This window comes from Bos indicus, chromosome X (genome assembly GCF_029378745.1).
Source record: "Bos indicus isolate NIAB-ARS_2022 breed Sahiwal x Tharparkar chromosome X, NIAB-ARS_B.indTharparkar_mat_pri_1.0, whole genome shotgun sequence".
NCBI lineage: Eukaryota > Metazoa > Chordata > Mammalia > Artiodactyla > Bovidae > Bos > Bos indicus.
In genome coordinates this window covers 132,976,390-133,002,487 of record NC_091789.1, presented here as the reverse complement: position 1 = coordinate 133,002,487, position 26,098 = coordinate 132,976,390, and the positions used below count along the sequence as shown (strand labels likewise).

The 26,098-nt window shown below is 35.8% G+C and overlaps 1 protein-coding gene across 7 annotated transcripts in view; it reads right to left on the bottom strand.

The window, feature by feature from the left end:
• RPS6KA3 (ribosomal protein S6 kinase A3) overlaps positions 1-26,098 on the bottom strand; it is a 159,357-nt gene that overhangs the window by 23,122 nt on the left and 110,137 nt on the right. For all 7 annotated transcript variants that reach the window (XM_070784985.1, XM_070784982.1, XM_070784987.1 and 4 more), the window contains 7 exons: positions 12,120-12,200; positions 11,319-11,398; positions 10,613-10,719; positions 7,944-7,981; positions 7,570-7,712; positions 7,323-7,393; positions 108-196 (listed from right to left, as the gene is read on the bottom strand). In XM_070784985.1, the coding sequence (XP_070641086.1) occupies positions 108-196; positions 7,323-7,393; positions 7,570-7,712; positions 7,944-7,981; positions 10,613-10,719; positions 11,319-11,398; positions 12,120-12,200 (609 nt within the window). The remainder of the gene's footprint in view (positions 1-107; positions 197-7,322; positions 7,394-7,569; positions 7,713-7,943; positions 7,982-10,612; positions 10,720-11,318; positions 11,399-12,119; positions 12,201-26,098) is intronic.

Genomic DNA, 26,098 nt, shown 5'->3' with positions numbered 1-26,098 from the left:
TTTAACACCTGCCCTAGTACTTCATAATTCCACAACACAAATATCCATCCACCCCCCAGAAAACAAATATCACCAAACACAAAAAAGAAACAAATTAAGAACTTTACCTAATCTGTTTGCAGGATTTCGTTTGAAAAGCATTCGTAAAAGACTCTGGGCTTCTGGGCTCAAAAACTGTGGCATCCCAAGTTTGGCTCTAAATAATAAATCCATACAATAACATTTTATTTTTTGCAGGTATCTGTATTTTATTTTTAAAATGAACTTTTAATTGTAAGATAATTGTGGATTCTCTGTTGTAAGATATAATACGGAGAGATCCTATGTGTCATTTACCCAATTTCCCCCAATAGTAGCATCTTATAAAACTATACTGCGGTATCTCAACCAGAATATTGATATCGATAGAATCCACTGATCTGATTCAGATGTCTCCAATTTCTATTGCACTTATTTGTCTGTGTGTTTAGTTCTATGTCATTTTAAAAACTGGAATTGATTTACCTTATATTATTTTTAGGTGTACAGCATAGTGATTCAGTATTTCTGCAGACTATATTCCACTTTCAGTTATTATGAGATAATGGCCATAATTTCCTGTGCTATATAGTACATCCTTGTTGCTTATCTATTTTATACATACTGGTTTGTATCTGTTAATCCCATACCCCTAATTTGTCCCTCCTGCTTCATCTCTTTGGTAACTGTGTGTTTTCTATGTCTGTGAACCTGTTTCTGTTTTACATATACATTCATTTGCATTATTTTTTGATTCCACATATAAATGACATCATACAGTATTTGCCTCTCTCTCTGTCTCACTTAGCACAACGCCCTCAAGGTATATCCATGTTGCTGTAAATGGCAGAAACATTCTATTTTATGGCTAACCATTTTGTGTGTGTGTTTGTGTTTGTGTGTGCGCATGCACACGCGCACCAAATCTCCTTAATCCAATCATCTGGGGATCTGGGTTGCTTCCATGTCTTGGCTATTGTAAACAGTGCTGCTATGAACATTGGAGTGCATATATCTTTTTGAATTATTGTTTTCATTTTTTCCAGATATATGCCAAGGAGTGGAACTTCTGGATCATATGGTAGTTCTAACTTTAGTTTTTTGGAGAACCTTCCTACTGTTTCCATAGTGGCTGCACTAATTTATTTATGTTCCCACTAAGAGTGTATAAGGGTTCCTCTTTCTCAACATACTCTCCAACACATTTTTATTTGGTTGCTTTGCGTGGCTTGTGAAATCTTAGTTCCCTGACCAGGGATTGAACTTGGGCCCCCGGCAATGAAAGTGTGAAGTCTTAACCACTGGGCCACCAGAGAAGTCCCATCCAGTATGTGTTATCTGCAGGCTTTTTGATGACAGCCATTCTTACAGGTGTGAGTTGAAGTTCTATACCATTTTATCACATTTCTAAGCTCCTATAGCCACCACCAGAGCAAAGGTACTGAACAACCAGGATCCTTCAAGTGGCTCCTTTATAATCCTACCCACCTCCCTCCTTCCCTGATTCCTAAACTCTGGAAACCATAATGTATCCTCCATTTCTACAAATTCATCATTTTAAGAAAGTTAAAAAAAAAAAGAATGCCATGTAAAATGGAACCATATAGTATGTAACTTTTTTCATGCAGCATAATTTCCTTGAGATTCATCCAAGCTGTTGTATTAATAGTTTATTCCTTTTTATTGCCAAGCAGTATTCCATGACAAGGACATGCCACAGTTTGTCTATTTACCTGTTAAAGGACATCCTAGATTGTGTCCAGTTTGGGGTATCATGAATAAAGCTGCTATGAACATTTTGGTCAAGGTTTTTGTGTGAACACATAATAGAATGTTAGCCCAAAGTCTTGTAATGAATTTTTTCATTTTTCAGAATTTTTTAAAGAAGCACTACTGTAAAAGTAAGGGCATCTGGATCTATTACTAAGATCTCTGTGACTTTGGGAAAGCCAATCCCCCTGAGCCTGTTACCACTTCTTCATAAGCAAGGGGATATGGATGTTAGATTAATGGCTGCCAAATGGTAGACTTGGAACCCTTTCTCAAAAGGAATTTAAGAAATCCAACATTTAAAACTGTTAAGAGAACATGTGTTTCCATATACCTATTTTTTCCTTCCATTCCCTTTAACAGCCCTGAAAGGAAGAGGAGCTGGTGGCAAAGGGGTCTGTGGAACATCTAAGATGTCTGTGGTACAGTCTGAAAACCACTGGCTTGGATAAGCTTGAAGGTCTGTTTCAGCTCTAATATATAATTTTATTCTTTTTCTCAACCTACAAATTAAGGAAACCAATGATCCTGTAAGTATGAAAATAATAACAGAGATGGACAAAATGGCTAGTAGAGAAATTTCTATTTCAGGAATAGATCCATTTATTATTCAGTGAGTTGTTATTGAAGCTACTATGTGCTAGACACTGCTTAGAGCTGAGCATACACATAAAGACAGCCCCCAATGGTGAGTGATGAAGATGGGTATAGGTAACTCTTGTACATTAAGAGACAAATCCAGAAGGGCATATGTGAAGAGCGCTAAGGGAACATGTGTGCATGCTCAGTCTCTCAGTTATGTCCAACCCTTCTGTGACCCACGGACTGTAGCCCGCCAGGCTCCACTAGGACTTCCCAGGCATGGGTTGCCTGGGAAGAGTGGGTTGCCATTTCTTTCTCCAGAGGATCTTCCCGACTCAAGTATCGAACCCATGTCTCCTGTTTGGTAGGTGGATTCTTTACCACTAAGCCACCAGGGAAGCTCAAGGGAACCATAGGGGATATTTATTTTAATATGGGAGATTATAAGAGGCCTTAAGTGCAATTAAAGGTTGAGAATCTATTCATTTGGTCAGTATTCCTTCAATACTTTACCAAATAACATTAATTTCCCTAGACACTAAGCAATAACAACAAAATATTTCATGATCCAATGAGCTTGTGGAATCTCATCTATTATACCCCATGATGGAGACATAAAATAAAAATATGTTGTATATTAAAGGTTGATAAACTTGAGTTAAGAAATCAGTATTTTTCTAAACGTTTTTAGCATCTCTTTTTCAGACAATACCTATTAACATCTTCTATAATTAGGGTTATGTTAAACAACAGAAACAAGGGGAAACACCACCGTACTGGATAACATGAATATAGTAGAGATCTTTAAACAGTGGACTAACAGACCATACTTATTTTCAAGAAGGCAATGCCAAGGGAAGTACAGAATGATCTTGAGTGGTAAAAGGTGGTGGGCAGTGGGCTTTCTACTTAGAAGCTTGACCCTATAGTGTGGGTAGGAGATCACCATGGGTAGGAGATCTGAGAGCTATAAGCAGTACAATACAGAGGAAAGGCTGGGAAAGTGAAATATTTCTGAGAGTGAATTTAGTGAATACCTGTGAATGCAACAGGAAGAAATTAAGAATGATTTCTAGGTTTCTGGCTTGGGAAATAGGGTGCATGGAAATGCTGCTAATTGGGAATACAAGAATAGGAAAAGAACAGCAAACAAAGATAAATTTAGCTTAAAAGTGTTAAGTCATGCATGTTGTTTGTTTTGGGTGAGACATGCAGGTGAGTAAATGGAAATATAGGTTTGGTGTCTGGTAAATTAAGAAAGAGTGACTTGGGAGTAATTAAAATATTTAATAGTTATTGGAAAGATTGATATTCAGGAAAGTGAGTACAGGGGGGAAGAAAAGCACATCAGAGATGGAACCCTGGGGAATGAGAACATTTAAAAGGTGGTCAGGAAAAGAACAATTTGGGCATTAAAAGTAATGACTGCAACTGGCTGAATCAAACAGATTATTAAATCCCATGAGCTTGTTATAGTTTTTTTCAAAAAAAGAAAAATTTAAAAAGTCAAAAGTAACATAAAAACCCAACTCACATTGGACATCACTCCCAGTGGAAGTAACTAGGGCTCTGACAACTGGAAATAATTAAGAAAAGAATCAAATATTTATTTTGCATTTGTTTGAGTCTAATTTCAAGATAACTAAATAAACCCAGCTGATGAAGAAAAGTTTATCATTTTGGAAAACACCAGCTAATAAATGAAAAAATAACAGAAAATACACCATTTAAAGTCCCTAATAAAAAACTGTTTCAAGTAATGATTATCAATGGATGGAACTATTAGATGAAAGCCTGACAGGGAACTTAACAATGGAGGGATCAGCTATAATCACAAGAATTCATCACATATAGTGGTGCAACACAGTGTTGTAAGTCTCCTGATGTGATGTAACAGGGTGCAAAAGCACAAGCTATGGAAATAATCTTGCAAAAAAGTTTAACCAAAAATGGGATAAAGGAATAAGTGAAAAAATACCACAAGGAGAATTTAAGAAACATCTACATTCCTGGGAAAAGACTAATTGTTATATAACCATGGTAACAAGTCACCAGAACCAGTCAATTGATCAAAGACGATCTGCCTAGGTGAACAGCCTTTCCTTTTTGTTCTTGCAAACCGACCATTCAATAACTGCTGTTCATCTGTGAAAATTAGCCAAACAAGAATGAACTAACTCCAATAACCGGACCTGAGTACCAACAGTCCCACCCAAGTAACTACACTCTTACAGATGATGTCAACTCACTTAAGGCCCTGAAAACCTGCCAGTTCTTGAACTCCACCTTTCCTCCAAACCCTATACAAGAACAGTGGTCTACTATGCTTGGAGAGATGTGGCTGAACCACCATCGCTTTCCCTTACTATCGTAAGCAACAGAACCACCTTTATACTTTTTGTTTCAGATACTGAAAAGTGGTCTTATCTTTTCACAAGATAAATTTAGAAAGTGAAATGATATAAAAGTGACTTAATTTCTACAAGTAAATGGCAGGGGAAAAACAGGAGTACACTGTTCTAAATAAACAGAAGCTTAAGAAATATAACCAAAGGAAATGTCAAACTTGATCTGGGACACAGTTTTGGAGAAAACCTGAAAGATCTATCTGGTTAAGGATTGATATTAGATGACTATTACCATGCAAATTGAAGCAGCTAAGAAATGACATGCCTGGAATGCTTGAAATATCTTAGGAAAGAAGAAAAAAAAGAAAAGACTAGACAAAGCAAATGCAGCAAAATCTTGATGACTCTTGATTGGTATATGTATGTTCACTGTAATCTATTTTTGCAAACTTACGCTGGAAATTTTTCATAAGAGATTTTATAAAGAGAAAGGCAGACAGAGAAGGAATAGTCAAGTAAAAGAGACTAAAACAGGAATGGTTAGAGAGGTGGGAGCAACAGATAAAAAGTAGGAAAAATTAAGTCGGGAGGAGGAGGCCAGCAGGGTCAAATATTCCTCAAAAAGGCCTTCCTTAACTGTCCCACCTAAAACGACTCCTGCCCTCAACTTCAAGAATACCCTGGCCTACTATCCCCACTGCTCCTATTACTATAGTGAATTATTGTATTTGTTTGTTTAGAGTAATTCCTTAGTTTCCCCCACTAGAACGCAAACTCTGTGAGACGACAGAAGATTCTGTCAGTCTTATTCACACTGCATCCTAAGTACATACATATAGCAAGACCTCAATCATCTGTTGAATGAGCTGTGGGGACAAATGATACAGAGTCACCTTTCAAACAATCTGTCACTAATTTGAGCAACCAAGAAATTACCGGTGACTATAGTGAGAGACGTTTCAACAGGGTGGTAGAAGTGAGCAACAAACAGGCTATGGTTATGATAAAAGCAGCCAAAAAGGTAACAAAAAGCACAGACTATTCTTTAAAGAGCCATAGTATCAAAAGAATGCAGAAAGATGCAGTAGAACCTTGAAAAAAAGGCCAAGTCAAAGAAATGGTTTGATTTTTTCAACACTAGAGTGTGAGTATTAATTGAAAGGAGGGGCCAGAGTAGATAAGAGTGATGAAGGTTCAGTGAACATTTGTTTACATAGCAAATACTTTTTAACGTTTTTTTTATTATGAAGGATAACATAAAAGTGCAAAAAAACAAAACAAAACAAAAACCCCAAACCAAAGTACACAGCTCAATGACTGACCACAAAGTGAACAGTCATCTGACCAAGAAATATAAGATTTCCAGAACCACTCATCCAATGTAACTACTTTCCTTATTCTGCCACAGGCTTTTGCCATCTAAATATGGACCCTAAGAACTATGTTTTAGTTTGTCTGCTTTTAAAACTTTATAAATAGAACCACCTATGTAGTATTCATTTTTTGTATCTGAATTGCTTTTGCTCAACATTCTTGTGAGGTTACCCAAGTTGTATATAACCGTGGTTTGTTAATTTTCTTTCCTGTATGGCACACTACACCCATGGGCAAAAGACTTCAGCCTATTTTTGTATGGCTTTTGAACTACAAATGGTTTTTACATTTTAAAAGTGTTAGAAAGAAAGAATAAACAATACAAATATCTGATAGAGACTGTGTGTGGCCTACAAAGTCTAAAATATTTATAGTCAATCCCTGTTGTAGTCCATTGTATGAATTTACCATAATTTATTAGTCCATTCTTCTGTTAACAATCTAATTTCTAACTTTTGGTTATTATAAGTAATGTTGCTATGACTATCTGAGTACTGGTTTCTCAATGTGCAAGAAGTACCTTGATACATTTTTCAAGTTCTCTGCACTGAGTTCTTACATAATTTCTAGATTTATTTCTAGGTTTGATTTTTTTATACTATCATAAACAGAATCTTTTTTTAAAAATTACATTTTCTGTTGCTAGTATTCAATCATGAAATAGATTTTATTTATTGACCCTTTATCCAGCAACTCTATCAAGCTCTTATTAATACCAAGGATTTATATCAAGATTTGCATTTTCTATGGACACAATCATTTTAACTAAAGGACATTTTTTCTTTTTTTTGGCCATGCCATGTTATATGGCTTGTAGAATCTTAGTTCCCTGACCAGGGATCAAACCTGGGCCCCTGGCAGTGGAAGTCTGAAGTTCTAACCACTAGACAGGCAGGGAATTCTCAATGACAATTTTATTTCTTCTTTCTAAATCTTAAACTGCACTTCTTTTGGTTGCCTTACTGTACTTGCTAGTACCTTCAGAACAATGTGAACAGAAGTAGAATAATGGGCATATTTGTCATATTCCAAATCTCAAAGGTAAAGCTTTCAGTATTAGCATGAAGATAATTATATGGGTTTGTTCATATTTCAACCACATAATATGAATATCATATCAAGGAATTTCTTATTTATTATACTATATCTAACACTCTAAAATCTCATTTTTTAGTGTGAAGCACTGATTTTTAAATCTCATCAAAACACACGCACTCAAGGCATACTTACTTAAGAATCATAGTCATTGTTTCTTTTCGATCTTTTCCTTGGAAAGGTAGTGTACCAGTGAGCATCTCAAACTACAAAGAAAAATAAGAGGTATTAGTAAGTATAAAATTTTATCAAAAAGACAAAAAGCATCGTTTTAATGACAATCAAATCTTCTAAAATTGCTATAGAATAAAATAAGTGACATATTTTTACTATAGTCACTACTGAACTTTTCAAAAAAATACAAAAAAGCCTCAAACCTTACCATCAACACACCAAAAGACCACCAGTCTGCACTCTGAGTATGACCTCGACGATTAACTACTTCTGGAGCCATGTATTCCACAGTTCCACAAAAAGAATATGCTTTCTTTTCATGGTCAATAGACTCTTTACTTAGGCCAAAGTCTGAGAAAATAAATACCAATTTCATAAATACCCTACAATAATTTGTACATACAAAGTTCAAACGTTGACTTCCAAAGTTTACATTAATAGTTCTAATATTTACATTAATTACTTAAAAATTCTAATTCAGGTTTTTAACACAATATGTTACTTAATATTTATATCATGATCAACCTTAAAGGAAATTATATAGAGCAGGAGAGACTATTTTAACAAAATGAGGATTTTTACCTGTTAACTTGATATGACCTTCTTCATCAAGAAGAATGCTGAAAGACAACAAAGTCAGAAAATCTTTTCAAACCACTAAAGAGAGATTTTTAGAAGCTAAAACTGAAATTACTTTGTTAAGCATCAGACCACTACAGTCATTCCAAAACATTGCTTTAGAATGTGAATAAGAAGGCAAAGGTAAAAGAGGAGAAAAACTATTCTTCTGGACACACACATATAACAAATCCCAAAGGCAAAGTGATATAAACTTGTATTAAAGAGACAGGGACACTTGAGAACTAATGAGGAAAGGAACTAAAACCTATTCCTGTAAGTTGCTCTTTCTAGTGCCTTTCTACACAGGTAGCCTAAGTAAACTCCCTAGTGCTTGAACAACAGACAAAGGGTCTAGAAATTTAAGCCAAATGTGTTAGAGCTGTCACTTTCTTGGTCTTTTAAAAGGCATCTGACTTAGTCATTCCTTCCTAGTTTATTTTCTGACACAACTTACACAATCCTCTTCTCTTCAACACACCTTCCTCACACTCCTTGCTTTTCTTTGATTCATCCTTTTATTGTGTATATTGGTATTACCCAGTGTTTTCTTTTTCAGTAAACTGAGAGCTCCTTGAGACTTTGACCTTATTCATCTTGTAGTTCAGTGTCTGGCAGAGCACAGATAAGAAATGTACATTGCATGAATGAGACCAGTCTGTAAAGGGCCAATACAGCATGCCAAAGACTTTGGAGTTCTTCTCAAGGGCAATGGAGATCATAAAAGATTTACAAGCAAGGAAGGCAGAGATAATCAAATCTGTGATTTTAGAAAACAATTTAGAAGGAAAAATAAAGAATATTTATTGTGCTCTTAGGTATGGGTTATGATAAAGAACAGAAAGCTAACCAAAAAAATCACATGGATCTCAATGAAGTTATGAGCCATGCCATGAAGGGCCACTCAGGACAGACAGGTCATGGTAGAGAGTTCTGACAAAATGTGGTCCACTGGAGAAGGGAATGGCAAACCACTCCAGTATTCTTGCCTCAAGAATCATGGACAGTATGAAAAGGCAATATAATATGACACTGAAAGGTCAGTGCCCAGGTCAGTAGGTGTCCAACACGCTATGGAGGAAGCGGAAAAATAGCTCCAGAAAGAATGAAGAGGTTGGAGCAAAGTGGAAACAATGCTCAGTCGTGATGTGTCAGGTGGTGAAAGTAGTCTGATGCTGTAAAGAACAATACTGCATAGAAAACTGGAATGTTAGGTCCAAGAATCAAGGTAAATTGGATGTGGTCAAGTAGGAGATGGCAAGAGTGAACACTGACATATTAGGAATCAGTGAGCTAAAATGGATGGCAGTGGGTGATTTTAATTCAGATGACCATTAATATCTACTACTGTGGGCAAGAATCCCTTAGCAGAAATGGAGTAGCCCTCATAGTCAGTCAATAAAAGTCTGAAATGTAGTACTTGGGTGCAATTTCAAAAATGACAGAGTGATCTTGGTTCGTTTTCAAGGCAAACCTTTCAACAACACAGTAATACAAGTCTATGCCTCAACCTAATGGTTCTATGAAGACTTGCAAGACCTTCTAGAAGTAACACTCTAAAAAGACATCCTTTTCATCATAGGGACTTGCCTCCAAGTCCATCCACACTGCTGCAAACGGCAAAATTTTGTTTTTTTATGGCTGAGAAATACACACATCTTTTTTATCCATTCATCTATTGGTGGACGGTTAGGTTTCTTCCATTATCTTGGCAAGTGTAAATAATGCTGCCATGTACACTGGAGTATGTGGACTATATCTCAATAAAACTATTTTTAAAAATTCTTGATAGAACAAGGTTCTTGTTTATATCCTTTTAAAAAAAAGGATGAAAAAAACCCTCTCTTGCTCAAAGTGGTAGACAGTGAACACTGACAAATTAAAGCACAGAACTGTGTGCAATTTTTAAATATTAGTTTCTTGGTAACCACTACTATAAAAGTAATGCAAAATTTGCTCAACTCACACTAAAAATTTGAAATCATGTCGAGAAGAAAATTTTCAATAAATGGTATTTGGAGGAAACAATTAGCTCCATGACATCCCTCATACCAAAAATTTTCTAGATGGAGTTAAAGTAAAAAAAAAAAAAAAAAAAGAAACCATGAAATTAGAAGAAAAAAAAAATCTGATCATGAATTTAGCCAGGTTAGAGAATTATGGCTCCTAAGAATAGAAGCCATAGAAGAGATCTCAAAAGATTAGTAGACCTGAGAAAAAAATACTTGTGCAGGTTAAAATAATATAAAAATTTTAAATAAACTAGAAAAGCATATCTATAATAATGTCAAATGGTAAAATCTTAGCTTATAAAGAATGGTCTCTTACAAATCAATGAGAAAAAAATAATGCTCCAAAAGAAAAACTAGCAAAGGCAATGAACAGAAAAATCACAGAAAAAGACAAATTGCCAATAAATCTATGAGCATAGATTTGAATGTAAATGAAAACAAGATAACGTGAACAGATATTTTGATTAACAGAAATGTAAAAGTATGAGAATACAGAGGGTTAGCAGAAATGTGAAGCACAGGCACTCTAACTCAATGTTTGTGGTAGTTCAAACATTTCTTTGTTTTACTGCTTAAATAATTACATTACATTGTATTAAACTTAGCAGCATGATTCCTTACTTTTCTGGTTTTAAGTCTCTATAGATTATTCCCAGGCTGTGTAGATGGTCTAAAGCAAGTGCAAGTTCAGCCAAGTAGAATTTGACATCTTCTTCTGTGAACATCACCTAAAATAAAATAATAATTTTTCTGTCTTTATTTTCTTTCGGTGTTTGCTATTTTTATTTAAAGTTCCACTCTACAGTTTAAATATTAAAAGGTATAAATATGCTATTAGATGTAGTTTCCTGTACAATTCACTTATGGAAGATATTTGCAAAGATGATTACATCAGCCAATTAATGACTTACTAAATGCTAAATATGTACTGTGTGGGAAATAATTTTACATTTTGTTAAATAACAACTATATTCAGATTGTGCCACTGTTGCCCCACCATAATAAAATCTTCAGAAATGAAAAATGATTTTTACAATGCATGCTGAATTTCCACTACTGATTGTTCAAGGATATTTGTTGATATATTATTGCTTCTGAAAAACCTAAAACTAAAAGAAGCAGGACAAAAGACAGTTTATCAATTTAAAAATCTACCTTCAGAATAAATTCAAAAGTTAGTAAAATAACTCTTTTTGGTTCTGATTCTTCAATGTAAGAATCGTGTGCCACTTGAGAAAATATGATAAGCATAATACTGAAACATAACAAAGCTTTACTTAAAACAGGATGCATATAAATAGATTTAAAATAGAGATTAATTATATACCTCTTTGGATAAGCGTGTAAACAAATCTCCTCCCCTGAGAAAGTCCAATATAAGATACAACTTCCCTTCAGTTTGAAAAGCTGAAAGAAGAAATAAAAATTTCCATTTAATTCACAGTTTAATTTTGGGGGCTTACATTAGGTCAACTCATTCACAAATAAATACTATTTTAGCAATTAATGACTATATCATATATCTAAACTAATTTTTATTTACAAGTTAATCACCAATTCCTCTTCGTTTTCATGTAGAAATGTTAAATGCAGTGTTTCTTATTATGGAACCACTAGAACATTTGTTAGATTTTATTCAGGCAATAGTCTTTCAAGAATACAATAGTTCTAAAACATGTGGTCAGTAAGAAAAATTCCTAACAGAAAAGACTTACTTAACCATGAAACAAAATACAAAAACCATGTCACTTAACTACAAAAAAAATGTGGACTGGTTAGCTTTAATTACACATAAGAACATCAGGATGTCTATATTAGGGATTTTTCTTGCTTTTAAGTTAGGCTAAAATATTGGCACATTTAACTTTAAAATGATTATTATTACCCATTCCTATGGCTATTACTCAGAAACTATAATGTTTAAAAGAAACATGAAGCTAAATGCAACAAAAGCTTTTAAAATTTATCTAAGAAGTAATGGTTCCATTTCCATGACTTACTAGATGTATCTACGAGACATATATGAATATATACAAGTAAATATTTAGATACATTTGTATATCTGCATGTAATCAGGCAGTGGGAGAATGAGGTTAAAGGATGAAGTAGGAGGTTGTTCATAACTTACCATAATGCAACTTGACGATAAAAGGATGGTTAACTTCTACCAAGATATCACGCTCCATTTTTGTCCGAACACGGTCTCGAACTATAAAATATTGTACATATGGCTATACTGCAATAGCTTCCAGAGACAATCTTTGAAATAAAATCTCTTTGGTGACTACATTAAATAAAATTTTGCTTATATGTATGAAAGTATGAATTCACATAGAAATAAAATTATTATAAATAAAACTATTTATTACTCTTAAATTTTCAACATTAACTAATTTTTTTAACTAAATTATATTACCAGAAAAAATTGGATATATTTATAAAACCTGTGTTCTACATTAAAAAAATAGAGAACATATTAGATGTGGCTTTAACATTATTTACATTTGACCCTGTATGTGGGCAAAGATCTCTTTTACCAACAAAACATTTCCTGAAATGTTCATTTCATCAAAGTTATGAAAATTGGCCAAAAAAGCAACTTTAAAAAAATGGCATGTTAATGAAATATTAAAACACAAAAATATGAAATAGGTTTAAACACCCCTCCCTACCAACCATATCAACTCAATTCAACAAACATTCATTAAGCATCTAAAATATGTGGCAGACAAAGTGAAGGACAGATATACCCCAAAAAGTCTATTTTGAGGGAGGCAGGAGAATAGAGATACTGAGACGAGATACTGTGGTGCAGCTAAAAGAGTAAAGATTTTTGGAATTAGAAAAATCTGGATACTGATCTGTGTAATCTAGAGCAAGTTACTTAAACTCTCTGTGCCTCTATTACCTTTCATCTATAAAATGGGGCTAACACCACTGTATCTTTGGGGGCTGTGTGACCATTTGAGATAAGGTTTGTACATCCCAGAGCCTGATATAAGAGATATTCAATTATAGCACCATGTATATATGATAAAGTTATAGTACCATGAATATGATAAAGCAATAAATGATGCATTACCACCAGGAATAAGTACAAGAATTCAGAAAAGAGAAAGATGAGTTTTACTTGCACAGGAAGGCTAGAGTGAAGAGGTGTTTAGGACTCTCACAGTAGAATTTAGATGGGCAAGAAGGATTGGACACAGAGAAGAAAAGTCCAGGTATAGAGTACCAGTGCAAGCAAGGACATGGAGGCATGCATGATGCACAAGAAGGAATCTAATCAGTGTTGAAACTGTTTCGGGGTAGGTGGGGTAGGTGGGGGTGAGGTGGGGGGAAGGAAGGGGAATGTGGGGGAGGATGTGAAGTAGGGAGGATTCAGATTCCTGACAATTTGGAATGCCAGGATGAATTTACATTTGACCCTGTATGTGGGCAAAGATCTCTTTTACCAACAAAACATTTCCTGAGCAAACTTCTGTGTGCCAGGCACTGTGAGATACAAATAAAATAATCTCCAAGAAGCTCATAATCTGGTGGGAATGAGACAAGTAAACTGATGATTAATCATCTGATAACTACTCTGTTGGTAGCTGAATGGATTTAAGAGCTGAAAATAATCATTCATTAAAGTTTTTTTTTCTTTTGTGTAATAAGGACAAATCACACATAACTTCTATTTTTCAGGCCAAAGAGACTGCATGGTTATGCCAAAGATTAAATAGAAAGAATGGAAGAGTCTTTTGGGGGCACAGGGGTGGGAACAGAGTGTTAGTTTCCTTGTCAATTAAAGGTGACTACTGATATTTAAAACTCAGATATAAGCCCTCTGGAAAAAATAAACAAAGCTTAAAAAAAAATCCTACATTTGCCATTGTACCAGTTTTCTACCTCCAAATGGGAGATTTTGGTGCCAGTGACTGAAAATATGCAAAACTAGAAAAGGAATCAATTGCTTTGATATCAATACAGTTTTTTACCTGACTTGCTTTGTTGATATATCAAATTCAGTTATCAATCTCTGATTTTGTTATTTTGTCCTATCACTGCTACTCTGGTGCCTCATGTCCAACAGGCCCTTTCTACTATTTATGTGAATCACCTAGGTCTGCTGACAATTCTATTCTACTCTAGCCCAAAACTGCCCTTTTTTCCATTGCTACTCATAGAATCTTGGATTATATTCTGGTTACTTTAAAGCTAGATTCCAAATTTCTATCTCTTTCAGTAATTATACAAAGCTTATTATTTAAAAATCACTCCTCTGCTCAGTAAGCAGCAAAAATACCTATCATTATATTTACTGTTTATCACTCTTCTGTTATTCTACTGCTATAAAAAAATTACTTGGGAGTTAAGAGCTATAGTTTAGTGGCCATGCTAATAACTAGATGAGTTACCCTGGTAAAATCCTTTGTTCAGGGACTTTCTACCTCCTTCTGTATAAAATAAGAGGCTGGAACCAGATAGTTTTCTTTTTAATATGATTATCTTGTCAGATAGTTTCCTTATAAGCAACATTGATGAGACCTTGTTTAGTTCAAAATGAACAGTAAGATTCACTCACTAAAGAATTCCTTCCTTTTGTTGGAGACAGGTCTATACAATAGTTCCAATCTGGTTTCTTTTATGTATATAAAGACCTAGTGACAAATATAAATCATCTTACGATCAAGAATTTTGATTAGGATATTAGTGGTTCAGAAGAACCACTAATTTTATATTAGTTAAACTCTAAATCCTGAAATAGAAGTTGTTAATACTGACTCATGTTGGCAAAGCAACTACATTCCTCAGGAATAATTTGTATTACATACTAGTTATTAGATTTTAAACTCGACTTGACTTGAACATGAGAACGAATAAGAAGAAATGCTGTTTGTGTGTCTAGAATTACATATTAAACAAATGCTTTAAGAAATAGTTTACAAAACCTTTTAGGCCCACAGATTATTAGGACAAGAGTCCCTATAAACTCAACCTAATACTATTGACTTCTTTTTGACCCCATTCATTGTATTAATAGAAACTTCAAAATGGAAAGAGACTTCTAATTAAACATTAATGTTTTACTTTCTACTTTCTTTCAAAAATCCTAATGAAATTACAATAAGGGGAAAATTACACATAAACTCACAAGGACAAAAAAGAGAAGACACAGTAGCAGAAACTGACTAAGTGGTAACTCACACAGCAGATCAGAGAAAGCTAAAATCTAAGCTTAAGGAAAAGAAGCCAATGAGAATTCAGAAAATTCTTGCCACAAAATCCCTTCCAACTAGCTTTTTGGTACTTCACTTTGACAAATTTGACAAAAGAAAGCAAAGAATTCCCAAGAATTTAAGAAAAGACTCTAAACATGAAAAATAGCTACCAAAATTAACAGAAAAGTATAGATCCTGATTCAAACAAACTGTAGAAAGAAAAATGAATTCTAACAATAGGGACAACTGGAAATCTGAACAGTTATCAGACATCTGTACAGTAAGGTTTTTTCAGATATAATCACAGAATTATATTACTTCTTTAAAGAGTCTTGATCTTCTGGAGATACACACCAAAACATTTATGCAAGAAATTATACAATGTCTGAAAACTGCTTCAAATATCAAAACAAGGGAAGGGGAAGAACACAGATAAAAAAGATTGATCATGAGTTGAGAAATACTGAAGGAAAAAGAAGAGTATATGGGGGTTCTCTATATTTTTCTGTTTCTTTCTGTAGATGTTTGACACTCTCCATAATAAAAAGTTTTTAAAAATGAAATAATTAGAGAACAAGGAAAAATCTAGGAAGTTAAAAATAATGGTAGAAACAAAAAGTCAATAGAGGGTTGGAAGATAGTTGATAACATTTCCTAGAAAACAGGAAAAAAATAAAAATTAATCAACAAACCCAGAGGTTCAACATATCCAAAGAGTAGAAGTTGTAAAATGGAGAAGAAATTTGACAAAATACTTTCCCAGAACTGAAGAAATGAGTTTCTGGATTGAAAGAGACCACCCCATTTCTGGTACAATGAATTTTAAAAACCCACACTAAAGAAATACAAGAACACCAGGGATAAAGAGTAGATTGATTATAAAGACTTCTAAAGAGGAAAAGCAGCTTACACACAGACTGGGAACCAGAATGGCAATAAATTTCATAACTGCAACATAGGAAACTGGAAGACAATAGAAACAATGTCTCCAAATTTCTGAGGGAAAATTATTTTTGATCTAGAATTTTTATATCTAGTCAAATTATAAATTGTGAGGGGGTAAAATAAAGGCATTGTCAGACATGTAAAGTTGTAAAAAAATTTACTGTCCAACCTTTCTGAAGTACCTCCTAGAAGATGTATTCCACCAAAACTATAAAGCAAACTCAGAAAAAGGTAGATACAGAATTTAGGAAAGGAGATCTAATCAGCAAAGATGTGAAGGATATGTGACTTCAGTATACTATCTGGCTCAGTAAGGAACAGCTTTTATAAAGCATCATGGAAATATTACTAGGAGGACATGAAAAGGCAACTTGTGTGTAGATGGTAGTATAAAAGAACTAAATCCAAAACTTCCATGGTAGGAAGTCAAAAGACTATGTCCTCTAATGAAAATGGGCAAAGAATTACAAGAATACTGAATGTACTTTACAATATCGTATTGGTTCTGCCACACATCAACATAAATCCACCACAGGCGTACACATGTTCCCCACTGTAAAGTAATTAGCCTCCAAAATAAATAAATTTAAATTAAAAAAATAAAATACACATCATCACACAAAAAAATAAAATAAAATTGGGCAAAGAAAAAAAAAAAAGAATACTGAATGTAGAGGTAAAAGGCATAAGTAGTGGCTAAAGAGATTGAAGTCATTGTCTCTGAGGGTCAAGAATTGGGATAGGGAGGAGGATAGGAAAAGCACTGATATTTTATAAGACTCTATATGCAGATTACTTTGAGAAAAATAAAAATTAAATTTAAGAACACACCAGCAACCTACAATTCCAATATGTCAAGTATCTTCACTTTTCTATGGTCTCTTCTATAGCTTATATCTTTATACTTTAGGTAGACAAATTTGTTATAATGTTCACTTGCAAATTTTTATTACATTCATCTTTATGCTCACATTTGAAATAGTTCATTTAAATAATATTCTATTAAGTGGTATACCATAATTTTATAAATAGTTCTCTATTTTTCTTTTTTTTCCTTGCCAAACTACATTTTTTTTTGCTTTTTTTTATTTTTTATTTTTTTAAATTTAATTTTATTTTTAAACTTTACATAATTGTATTAGTTTTGCCAAATATCGAAATGAATCCACCACAGGTATACATGTGTTCCCCATCCTGAACCCTCCTCCCTCCTCCCTCCCCATACCATCCCTCTGGGTCGTCCCAGTGCACTAGCCCCAAGCATCCAGTATCGTGCATCGAACCTGGACTGGCAACTCGTTTCTTACATGATATTTTACATGTTTCAATGTCATTCTCCCAAATCTTCCCACCCTCTCCCTCTCCCACAGAGTCCATAAGACTGTTCTATACATCAGTGTCTCTTTTGCTGTCTTGTACACTGGGTTATTGTTACCATCTTTCTAAATTCCATATATATGCGTTAGTATACTGTATTTATGTTTTTCCTTCTGGCTTACTTCACTCTGTATAATAGGCTCCAGTTTCATCCACCTCATTAGAACTGATTCAAATGTATTCTTTTTAATGGCTGAGAATTACTCCATTGTGTATATGTACCACAGCTTTCTTATCCATTCATCTGCTGATGGACATCTAGGTTGCTTCCATGTCCTGGCTATTATAAACAGTGCTGCGATGAACACTGGGGTACACGTGTCTCTTTCCCTTCTGGTTTCCTCAGTGTGTATGCCCAGCAGTGGGATTGCTGGATCATAAGGCAGTTCTATTTCCAGTTTTTTAAGGAATCTCCACACTGTTCTCCATAGTGGCTGTACTAGTTTGCATTCCCACCAACAGTGTAAGAGGGTTCCCTTTTCTCCACACCCTCTCCAGCATTTATTATTTGTAGACTTTTGGATGGCAGCCATTCTGACTGGTGTGAAATGGTACCTCATGGTGGTTTTGATTTGTATTTCTCTGATAATGAGTGATGTTGAGCATCTTTTCATGTGTTTGTTAGCCATCTGTATGTCTTCTTTGGAGAAATGTCTATTTAGTTCTTTGGCCCATTTTTTGATTGGGTCGTTTATTTTTCTGGAGTTGAGCTGTAGGAGTTGCTTGTATATTTTTGAGATTAGTTGTTTGTCAGTTGCTTCATTTGCAATTATTTTCTCCCATTCTGAAGGCTGTCTTTTCACCTTGCTAATAGTTTCCTTTGATGTGCAGAAGCTTTTAAGGTTAATTAGGTCCCATTTGTTTATTTTTGATTTTATTTCCAATATTCTGGGAGGTGGGTCATAGAGGATCCTGCTGTGATGTATGTCAGAGAGTGTCTTGCCTATGTTCTCCTCTAGGAGTTTTATAGTTTCTGGTCTTACGTTTAGATCTTTAATCCATTTTGAGTTTATTTTTGTGTATGGTGTTAGAAAGTGGTCTAGTTTCATTCTTTTACAAGTGGTTGACCAGATTTCCCAGCACCACTTGTTAAAGAGATTGTCTTTAATCCATTGTATATTCTTGCCTCCTTTGTCAAAGATAAGGTGTCCATATGTGTGTGGATTTATCTCTGGGCTTTCTATTTTGTTCCATTGATCTATATTTCTGTCTTTGTGCCAGTACCATACTGTCTTGATAACTGTGGCTTTGTAGTAGAGCCTGAAGTCAGGTAGCTTGATTCCTCCAGTTCCATTCTTCTTTCTCAAGATCGCTTTGGCTATTCAAGGTTTTTTGTATTTCCATACAAATTGTGAAATTATTTGTTCTAGCTCTGTGAAGAATACTGTTGGTAGCTTGATAGGGATTGCGTTGAATCTATAAATTGCTTTGGGTAGTATACTCATTTTCACTATATTGATTCTTCCAATCCATGAACATGGTATATTTCTCCATCTATTAGTGTCCTCTTTGATTTCTTTCACCAGTGTTTTATAGTTTTCTATATATAGGTCTTTAGTTTCTTTAGGTAGATATATTCCTAAGTATTTTATTTTTTCCGTTGCAATGGTGAATGGAATTATTTCCTTAATTTCTCTTTCTGTTTTCTCATTATTAGTGTATAGGAATGCAAGGGATTTCTGTGTGTTGATTTTATATCCTGCAACTTTACTATAGTCATTGATTATTTCTAGTAATTTTCTGGTGGAATCTTTAGGGTTTTCTATGTAGAGGATCATGTCATCTGCAAATAGTGAGAGTTTTACTTCTTCTTTTCCAATTTGGATCCCTTTTATTTCTTTTTCTGCTCTGATTGCTGTGGCCAAAACTTCCAAAACTATGTTGAATAGTAATGGTGAAAGTGGGCACCCTTGTCTTGTTCCTGACTTTAGAGGAAATGCTTTCAATTTTTCACCATTGAGGATAATGTTTGCTGTGGGTTTGTCATATATAGCTTTTATTATGTTGAGGTATGTTCCTTCTATTCCTGCTTTCTGGAGAGTTTTTATCATAAATGGATGTTGAATTTTGTCAAAGGCTTTCTCTGCATCTATTGAGATAATCATATGGTTTTTATTTTTCAATTTGTTAATGTGGTGTATTACATTGATTGATTTGCGGATATTGAAGAATCCTTGCATCCCTGGGATAAAGCCCACTTGGTCATGGTGTATGATCTTTTTAATGTGTTGTTGGATTCTGATTGCTAGAATTTTGTTAAGGATTTTTGCATCTATGTTCATCAGTGATATTGGCCTGTAGTTTTCTTTTTTTGTGGGATCTTTGTCAGGTTTTGGTATTAGGGTGATGGTGGCCTCATAGAATGAGTTTGGAAGTTTACCTTCCTCTGCAATTTTCTGGAAGAGTTTGAGCAGGATAGGTGTTAGCTCTTCTCTAAATTTTTGGTAGAATTCAGCTGTGAAGCCGTCTGGACAGGGGCTTTTGTTTGCTGGAAGATTTTTGATTACAGTTTCAATTTCCGTGCTTGTGATGGGTCTGTTAAGATTTTCTATTTCTTCCTGGTCAAGTTTTGGAAAGTTGTACTTTTCTAAGAATTTGTCCATTTCTTCCACGTTGTCCATTTTATTGGCATATAATTGTTGATAGTAGTCTCTTATGATCCTTTGTATTTCTGTGCTGTCTGTTGTGATCTCTCCATTTTCGTTTCTAATTTTGTTGATTTTTCTCCCTTTGTTTCTTGATGAGTCTGGCTAATGGTTTGTCAATTTTATTTATCCTTTCAAAGAACCAGCTTTTGGCTTTGTTGATTTTTGCTATGGTCTCTTTTGTTTCTTTTGCATTTATTTCTGCCCTAATTTTTAAGATTTCTTTCCTTCTACTAACCCTGGGGTTCTTCATTTCTTCCTTTTCTAGTTGCTTTAGGTGCAGAGTTAGGTTATTTATTTGACTTTTTTCTTGTTTCTTGAGGTGTGCCTGTATTGCTATGAACTTTCCCCTTAGGACTGCTTTTACTGTGTCCCACAGGTTTTGGGTTGTTGTGTTTTCATTTTCATTCGTTTCTATGCAAATTTTGATTTCTTTTTTGATTTCTTCTGTGATTTGTTGGTTATTCAGCAGCGTGTTGTTCAGCCTCCATATGTTGGAATTTTTAGTAGTTTTTTTCCTGTAATTGAGATCTAATCTTACTGCATTGTGGTCAGAAAAAATGCTTGGAATGATTTCTATTTTTTTGAATTTACCAAGGCTAGCTTTATGACCCAGGATGTGATCTATCCTGGAGAAGGTTCCATGTGCACTTGAGAAAAAGGTGAAATTCATTGTTTTGGGATGAAATGTCCTATAGATATCAATTAGGTCTAACTGGTCTATTGTATCATTTAAAGTTTGTGTTTCCTTGTTAATTTTCTGTTTAGTTGATCTATCCATAGGTGTAAGTGGGGTATTAAAATCTCCCACTATTAATGTGTTATTGTTAATTTCTCCTTTCATAGTTGTTAGCATTTGTCTTACGTACTGTGGTGCTCCCGTGTTGGGTGCATATGTAATTGTTATATCTTCTTCTTGGATTGATCCTTTGATCATTATGTAGTGACCTTCTTTGTCTCTTTTCACAGCCTTTGTTTTAAAGTCTATTTTATCTGATATGAGTATTGCTACTCCTGCTTTCTTTTGGTCCCTATTTGCATGGAAAATCTTTTTCCAGCCCTTCACTTTCAGTCTGTATGTGTCCCCTGTTTTGAGGTGGGTCTCTTGTAGACAACATATGTAGGGGTCTTGTTTTTGTATCCATTCAGCCAGTCTTTGTCTTTCGGTTGGGGCATTCAACCCATTTACGTTTAAGGTAATTACTGATAAGTATGATCCCGTTGCCATTTACTTTATTGTTTTGGGTTCGAGTTTATACACTGTTTTTGTGTTTCCTGTCTAGAGAATATCCTTTAGTATTTGTTGGAGAGCTGGTTTGGTGGTGCAGAAATCTCTCAGCTTTTGCTTGTCTGAAAAGCTTTTGATTTCTCCTTCATACTTGAATGAGATCCTTGCTGGGTACAATAATCTGGGCTGTAGGTTATTTTCTTTCATCATTTTAAGTATGTCTTGCCATTCCCTCCTGGCTTGAAGAGTTTCTATTGAAAGATCAGCTGTTATCCTAATGGGAATTCCCTTGTGTGTTATTTGTTGTTTTTCCCTTGCTGCTTTTAATATTTGTTCTTTGTGTTTGATCTTTGTTAATTTGATTAATATGTGTCTTGGGGTGTTTCTCCTTGGGTTTATCCTGTTTGGGACTCTCTGGGTTTCTTGGACTTGGGTGATTATTTCCTTCCCCATTTTAGGGAAGTTTTCCACTATTATCTCCTCAAGTATTTTCTCATGGTCTATCTTTTTGTCTTCTTCTTCTGGAACCCCTATGATTCGAATGTTGTAGTGTTTAATATTGTCCTGGAGGTCTCTGAGATTGTCCTCATTTCTTTTAATTCGTTTTTCTTTTATCCTCTCTGATTCATTTATTTCTACCATTCTATCTTCTAATTCACTAATCTTATCTTCTGTCTCTGTTATTCTACTATTTGTTGCCTCCAGAGTGTTTTTAATTTCAGTTATTGCATTATTCATTATATATTGACTCTTTTTTATTTCTTCTAGGTCCTTGTTAAACCTTTCTTGCATCTTCTCAATCCTTGTCTCCAGGCTATTTATCTGTGATTCCATTTTAGTTTCAAGATTTTGGATCAATTTCACTATCATTATTTGGAATTCTTTATCAGGTAGATTCCCTATCTCTTCCTCTTTTGTTTGGTTTGGTGGGCATTTATCCTGTTCCTTTATCTGCTGAGTATTCCTCTGTCTCTTCATCTTGTTTAAATTGCTGAGTTTGGGGTGTCCTTTCTGTATTCTGGCAGTTTGTGGAGTTCTCCTTATTGTGGCGTTTCCTCACTGTGTGTGGGTTTGTACAGGTGGCTTGTCAAGGTTTCCTGGTTAGGGAAGCTTGTGTCGGTGTTCTGGTGGGTGGAGCTGTATTTCTTCTCTCTGGAGTGCAATGAAATGTCCAGTAATGAGTTATGAAATGTCTATAGTTTTGGGGTGACTTTGGGCAGCCTGTATCTTGAAGCTCAGGGCTGTGTTCCTTTGTTGCTGGAGAATTTGCTTGGTATGTCTTGCCCTGGAACTTATTGGCCCTTGTGTGGTGCTTGGTTTCAGTGTCGGTATGGAGGCATTTGATGAGCTCCTGTCAATTAATGTTCCTTGGAGTCAGGAGTTCCCTGGAGTCAGGGTTTGGACTTAAGTCTCCTGCTTCCGGTTATCGGTCTTATTTTTACAGTAGTTTCAAAACTTCTCCTTCTATAGAGCACCATTGATAAAACATCTACATTAAAGATGAAAAGTTTCTCTATTGTGAGGGTCACTCAGAGAGGTTCACAGGGTTACATGGAGAAGAGAAGAGGGAGGAGGGAGTTAGAGGTGACCCAAATGAGATGAGGTGAATCAATAGTGGAGAGAGTGGGCAAGCCAGTAGTCACTTCCTTATGTGCACTCCACAACTGGACCACTCAGAGATGTTCACGGAGTTATACAGAGAAGAGAAGAAGGAGGAAGGTGACAGAGGTGGCCAGAAGGATAAAAGGGGGAAATGAAAAGGAGGGAGACAGACCCAGCCAGTAATCAGTTCCCTAAGTGTTCTCCACCGTCTGGAACACACAGAAATTCACAGAGTTGGGTAGAGTAGAGAGGGGTTAGGGAGGAGACACAGGCGACCTGGTGGAGAAAAAGGAGAGTCCAAAGGGAGAGAGAGCAGTCAAGCCAGTAATCTCGCTCCCTAGTGAAAAATGGGTCCTGAAGATTGGGTTCTTAAAGGTACAAAATTGGTAACAAATACATAAAAGCAAAAATTAAAAATCTAGAGTAGAGTTTGGAATTTCAAAAATACAATGTTAAAGAAAAGAAGAAGGAAAAGAAAGAGAAAAAAATGAACAAACAAAGGTTGCGAAAATTATAAAGAAAGTACAGGTACAAAATTGATAACTAATACCAAAAAGCAAAAATTAAAAATCTAGAGTAGAGTTTGGAATTTCAGATATACAATGTTATATAAAAGAAGAAGAGAAAGAAACAGAGAAGAATAAAAAAAAAAGTCACAGAAATTATATAAAAAAAACTATAGGTACAAAATTGATAACATATACCAAAAAGTGAAAATTAAAAATCTAGAGTAGCATTTGGAATTTCAAAAATACAATGTTAAAGAAAAGAAGGAAAAAAAAAAGGTCAAAAAATTATAAAATATATATATATGAAGTTTGCTGAAGAAGAAAAAAATAGGGTCTTTTTTTTTTTTTTTGCAAAGTAATAGGTTATAGAAGTGAAAATTAAAGGAACAATAGAGGACTTAAAATTTTTTTTAATTAAAAAAAAAGAAAGAATGATCGTAAAAATAATAAAAATACATCTAGGACTTTCTTGGTTTTGTTGTGGGTGTTGTGGGTTCAGTTCATTTTTGGCTAGTTCCTTGGTCAGACTTATACTTCTCAAGATCTACAGGCCCCTTCCTATGTAGTCCGTAGTAACCACAGGGTTTTGATCTATTGCCAGTAGCTTCCAAGGCGTTTCCCTCTGTTATATCTTCTTCTGTTTGCTAGTCTCTTCAGTATCTGGTTTCCGCCCTGACACAAAGGGGACGGTAGAGGACACTTTTTTTTTTTTTTAGGCTTACTTGTTCAGTCGCGCTGTGGGGAGGGAGGGATGCTGCAAACAAATAACACTGGCGTGGGCTCGCAGTGCCTCAGCCACCCTGGGTCTGCCTCCGCTCACGGCGCGTGTTGCCACCCTGCCCACACTGCTCGGGCTCTAGGTTGTTCCGCCGGCAACAATCCGAGGCCGGCCCTGGGTTGCATGCACCTCCCAGGTCCAAGCCGCTCAGGTTCAGGCACTCGGGTAGTCCTCAGAGGCGCAGACTCAGTTGGGCCTGCGTTTTGTGCTCTTCCCAGGTCCGAGCAGCTCAGGTGATGAGGTGTTTGGCGAGTGCCAATGCTGTGACTTATCGCCTCCCCGCCACTCGGTTATCTGGGTGTAAAACCGGCACACCTTCTCAGGCAGATGTTGACCGTCCAGACCCCCAAGAAGTTTTAGTTAGCAAAGAAGCCTGCTTACAGTTTTATAGATAATGTCTCTCTGGGGCTGCGATTGCCCCCTTCCGGCTCTGGCTGCCTGTCACCGGAGGGGGAAGGTCTGCAGCCGGCTATCTCTGTTCAGTCCTTTGTTCCGTGCGCGGGCCTGGCGGTCTTAGGTTAGGGCTGGCTTTACGCGTGGTAGATATCCCACAGTCTGGTTTGCTAGCCCAAATTATTTCGCTCAGATAGCGCTCAGGGTATTCAGGCCAGATTCTTACTCTCAGCGATGCAGCCCGCACCGCGCCTCCCTGCCCAGCCCCCGCTTGCTAATGGCAGATGCAGGCGTCTGCGCTGCTTCTCCGCTGGGGGAGTTACCCTAGGGCTCGCAATCTGCGCGTTTTAATTGTTTGTTTATTTTTTCTCCCTGTTATGTTGCCCTCTGTGCTTCCGAAGCTCAGAACAGATTCGGCAGTGACAAGGTTTCCTGGTGTTTGGAAACTTCTCTCTTTTTAAGATTCCCTTCCCGGGACGGAACTCCGCCCCTCCCTCTTTTGTCTCTTTTTTTTTGTCTTTAATATTTTTTCCTACCTCCTTTCGAAGAGTTGGGTTGCTTTTCTGGGTGCCTGATGTCCTCTGCCGGCATTCAGAAGTTGTTTTGTGGAATTTACTCGACGTTTAAATGCTCTTTTGATGAATTTGTGGGGGAGAAAGTGTTCTCCCCGTCCTACTCCTCCGCCATCTTGGCTCCTCCCCCTTTAGCTCTTTTTTTAATTTTTTATTTTATTTTATTTTTAAACTTTACAATATTGTATTGGTTTTGCCAAATATCGAAATGAATCCGCCACAGGTATACCTGTTTTCCCCATCCTGAACCCTCCTCCCTCCCCATACCCTCCCTCTGGGTCATCCCAGTGCACCAGCCCCAAGCATCCAGTATCGTGCATTGAACCTGGACTGGTGACTTGTTTCATACATGATAGTATAAATGTTACAATGCCATTCTCCCAAATCTTCCCACCCTCTCCCTCTCCCACAGAGTCCATAAGACTGTTCTATACATCAGTGTCTCTTCTGCTGTCTTGTATACAGGGTTATTGTTACCATCTTTCTAAATTCCATATATATGTGTTAGTATACTGTATTGGTGTTTTTCTTTCTGGCTTACTTCATTCTGTATAATAGGCTCCTGTTTCATCCTTCTCATTAGAACTGATTCAAATGAATTCTTTTTAATGGCTGAGTAATACTCCATTGTGTATATGTACCACAGCTTTCTTATCCATTCATCTGCTGATGGACATCTAGGTTGCTTCCATGTCCTGGCTATTATAAACAGTGCTGCGATAAACATTGGGGTACACGTGTCTCTTTCCCTTCTGGTTTCCTCAGTGTGTATGCCCAGCAGTGGGATTGCTGGATCATAAGGCAGTTCTATTTCCAGTAAAACTGATGCAGGGACATTATTCTTAGTGTTT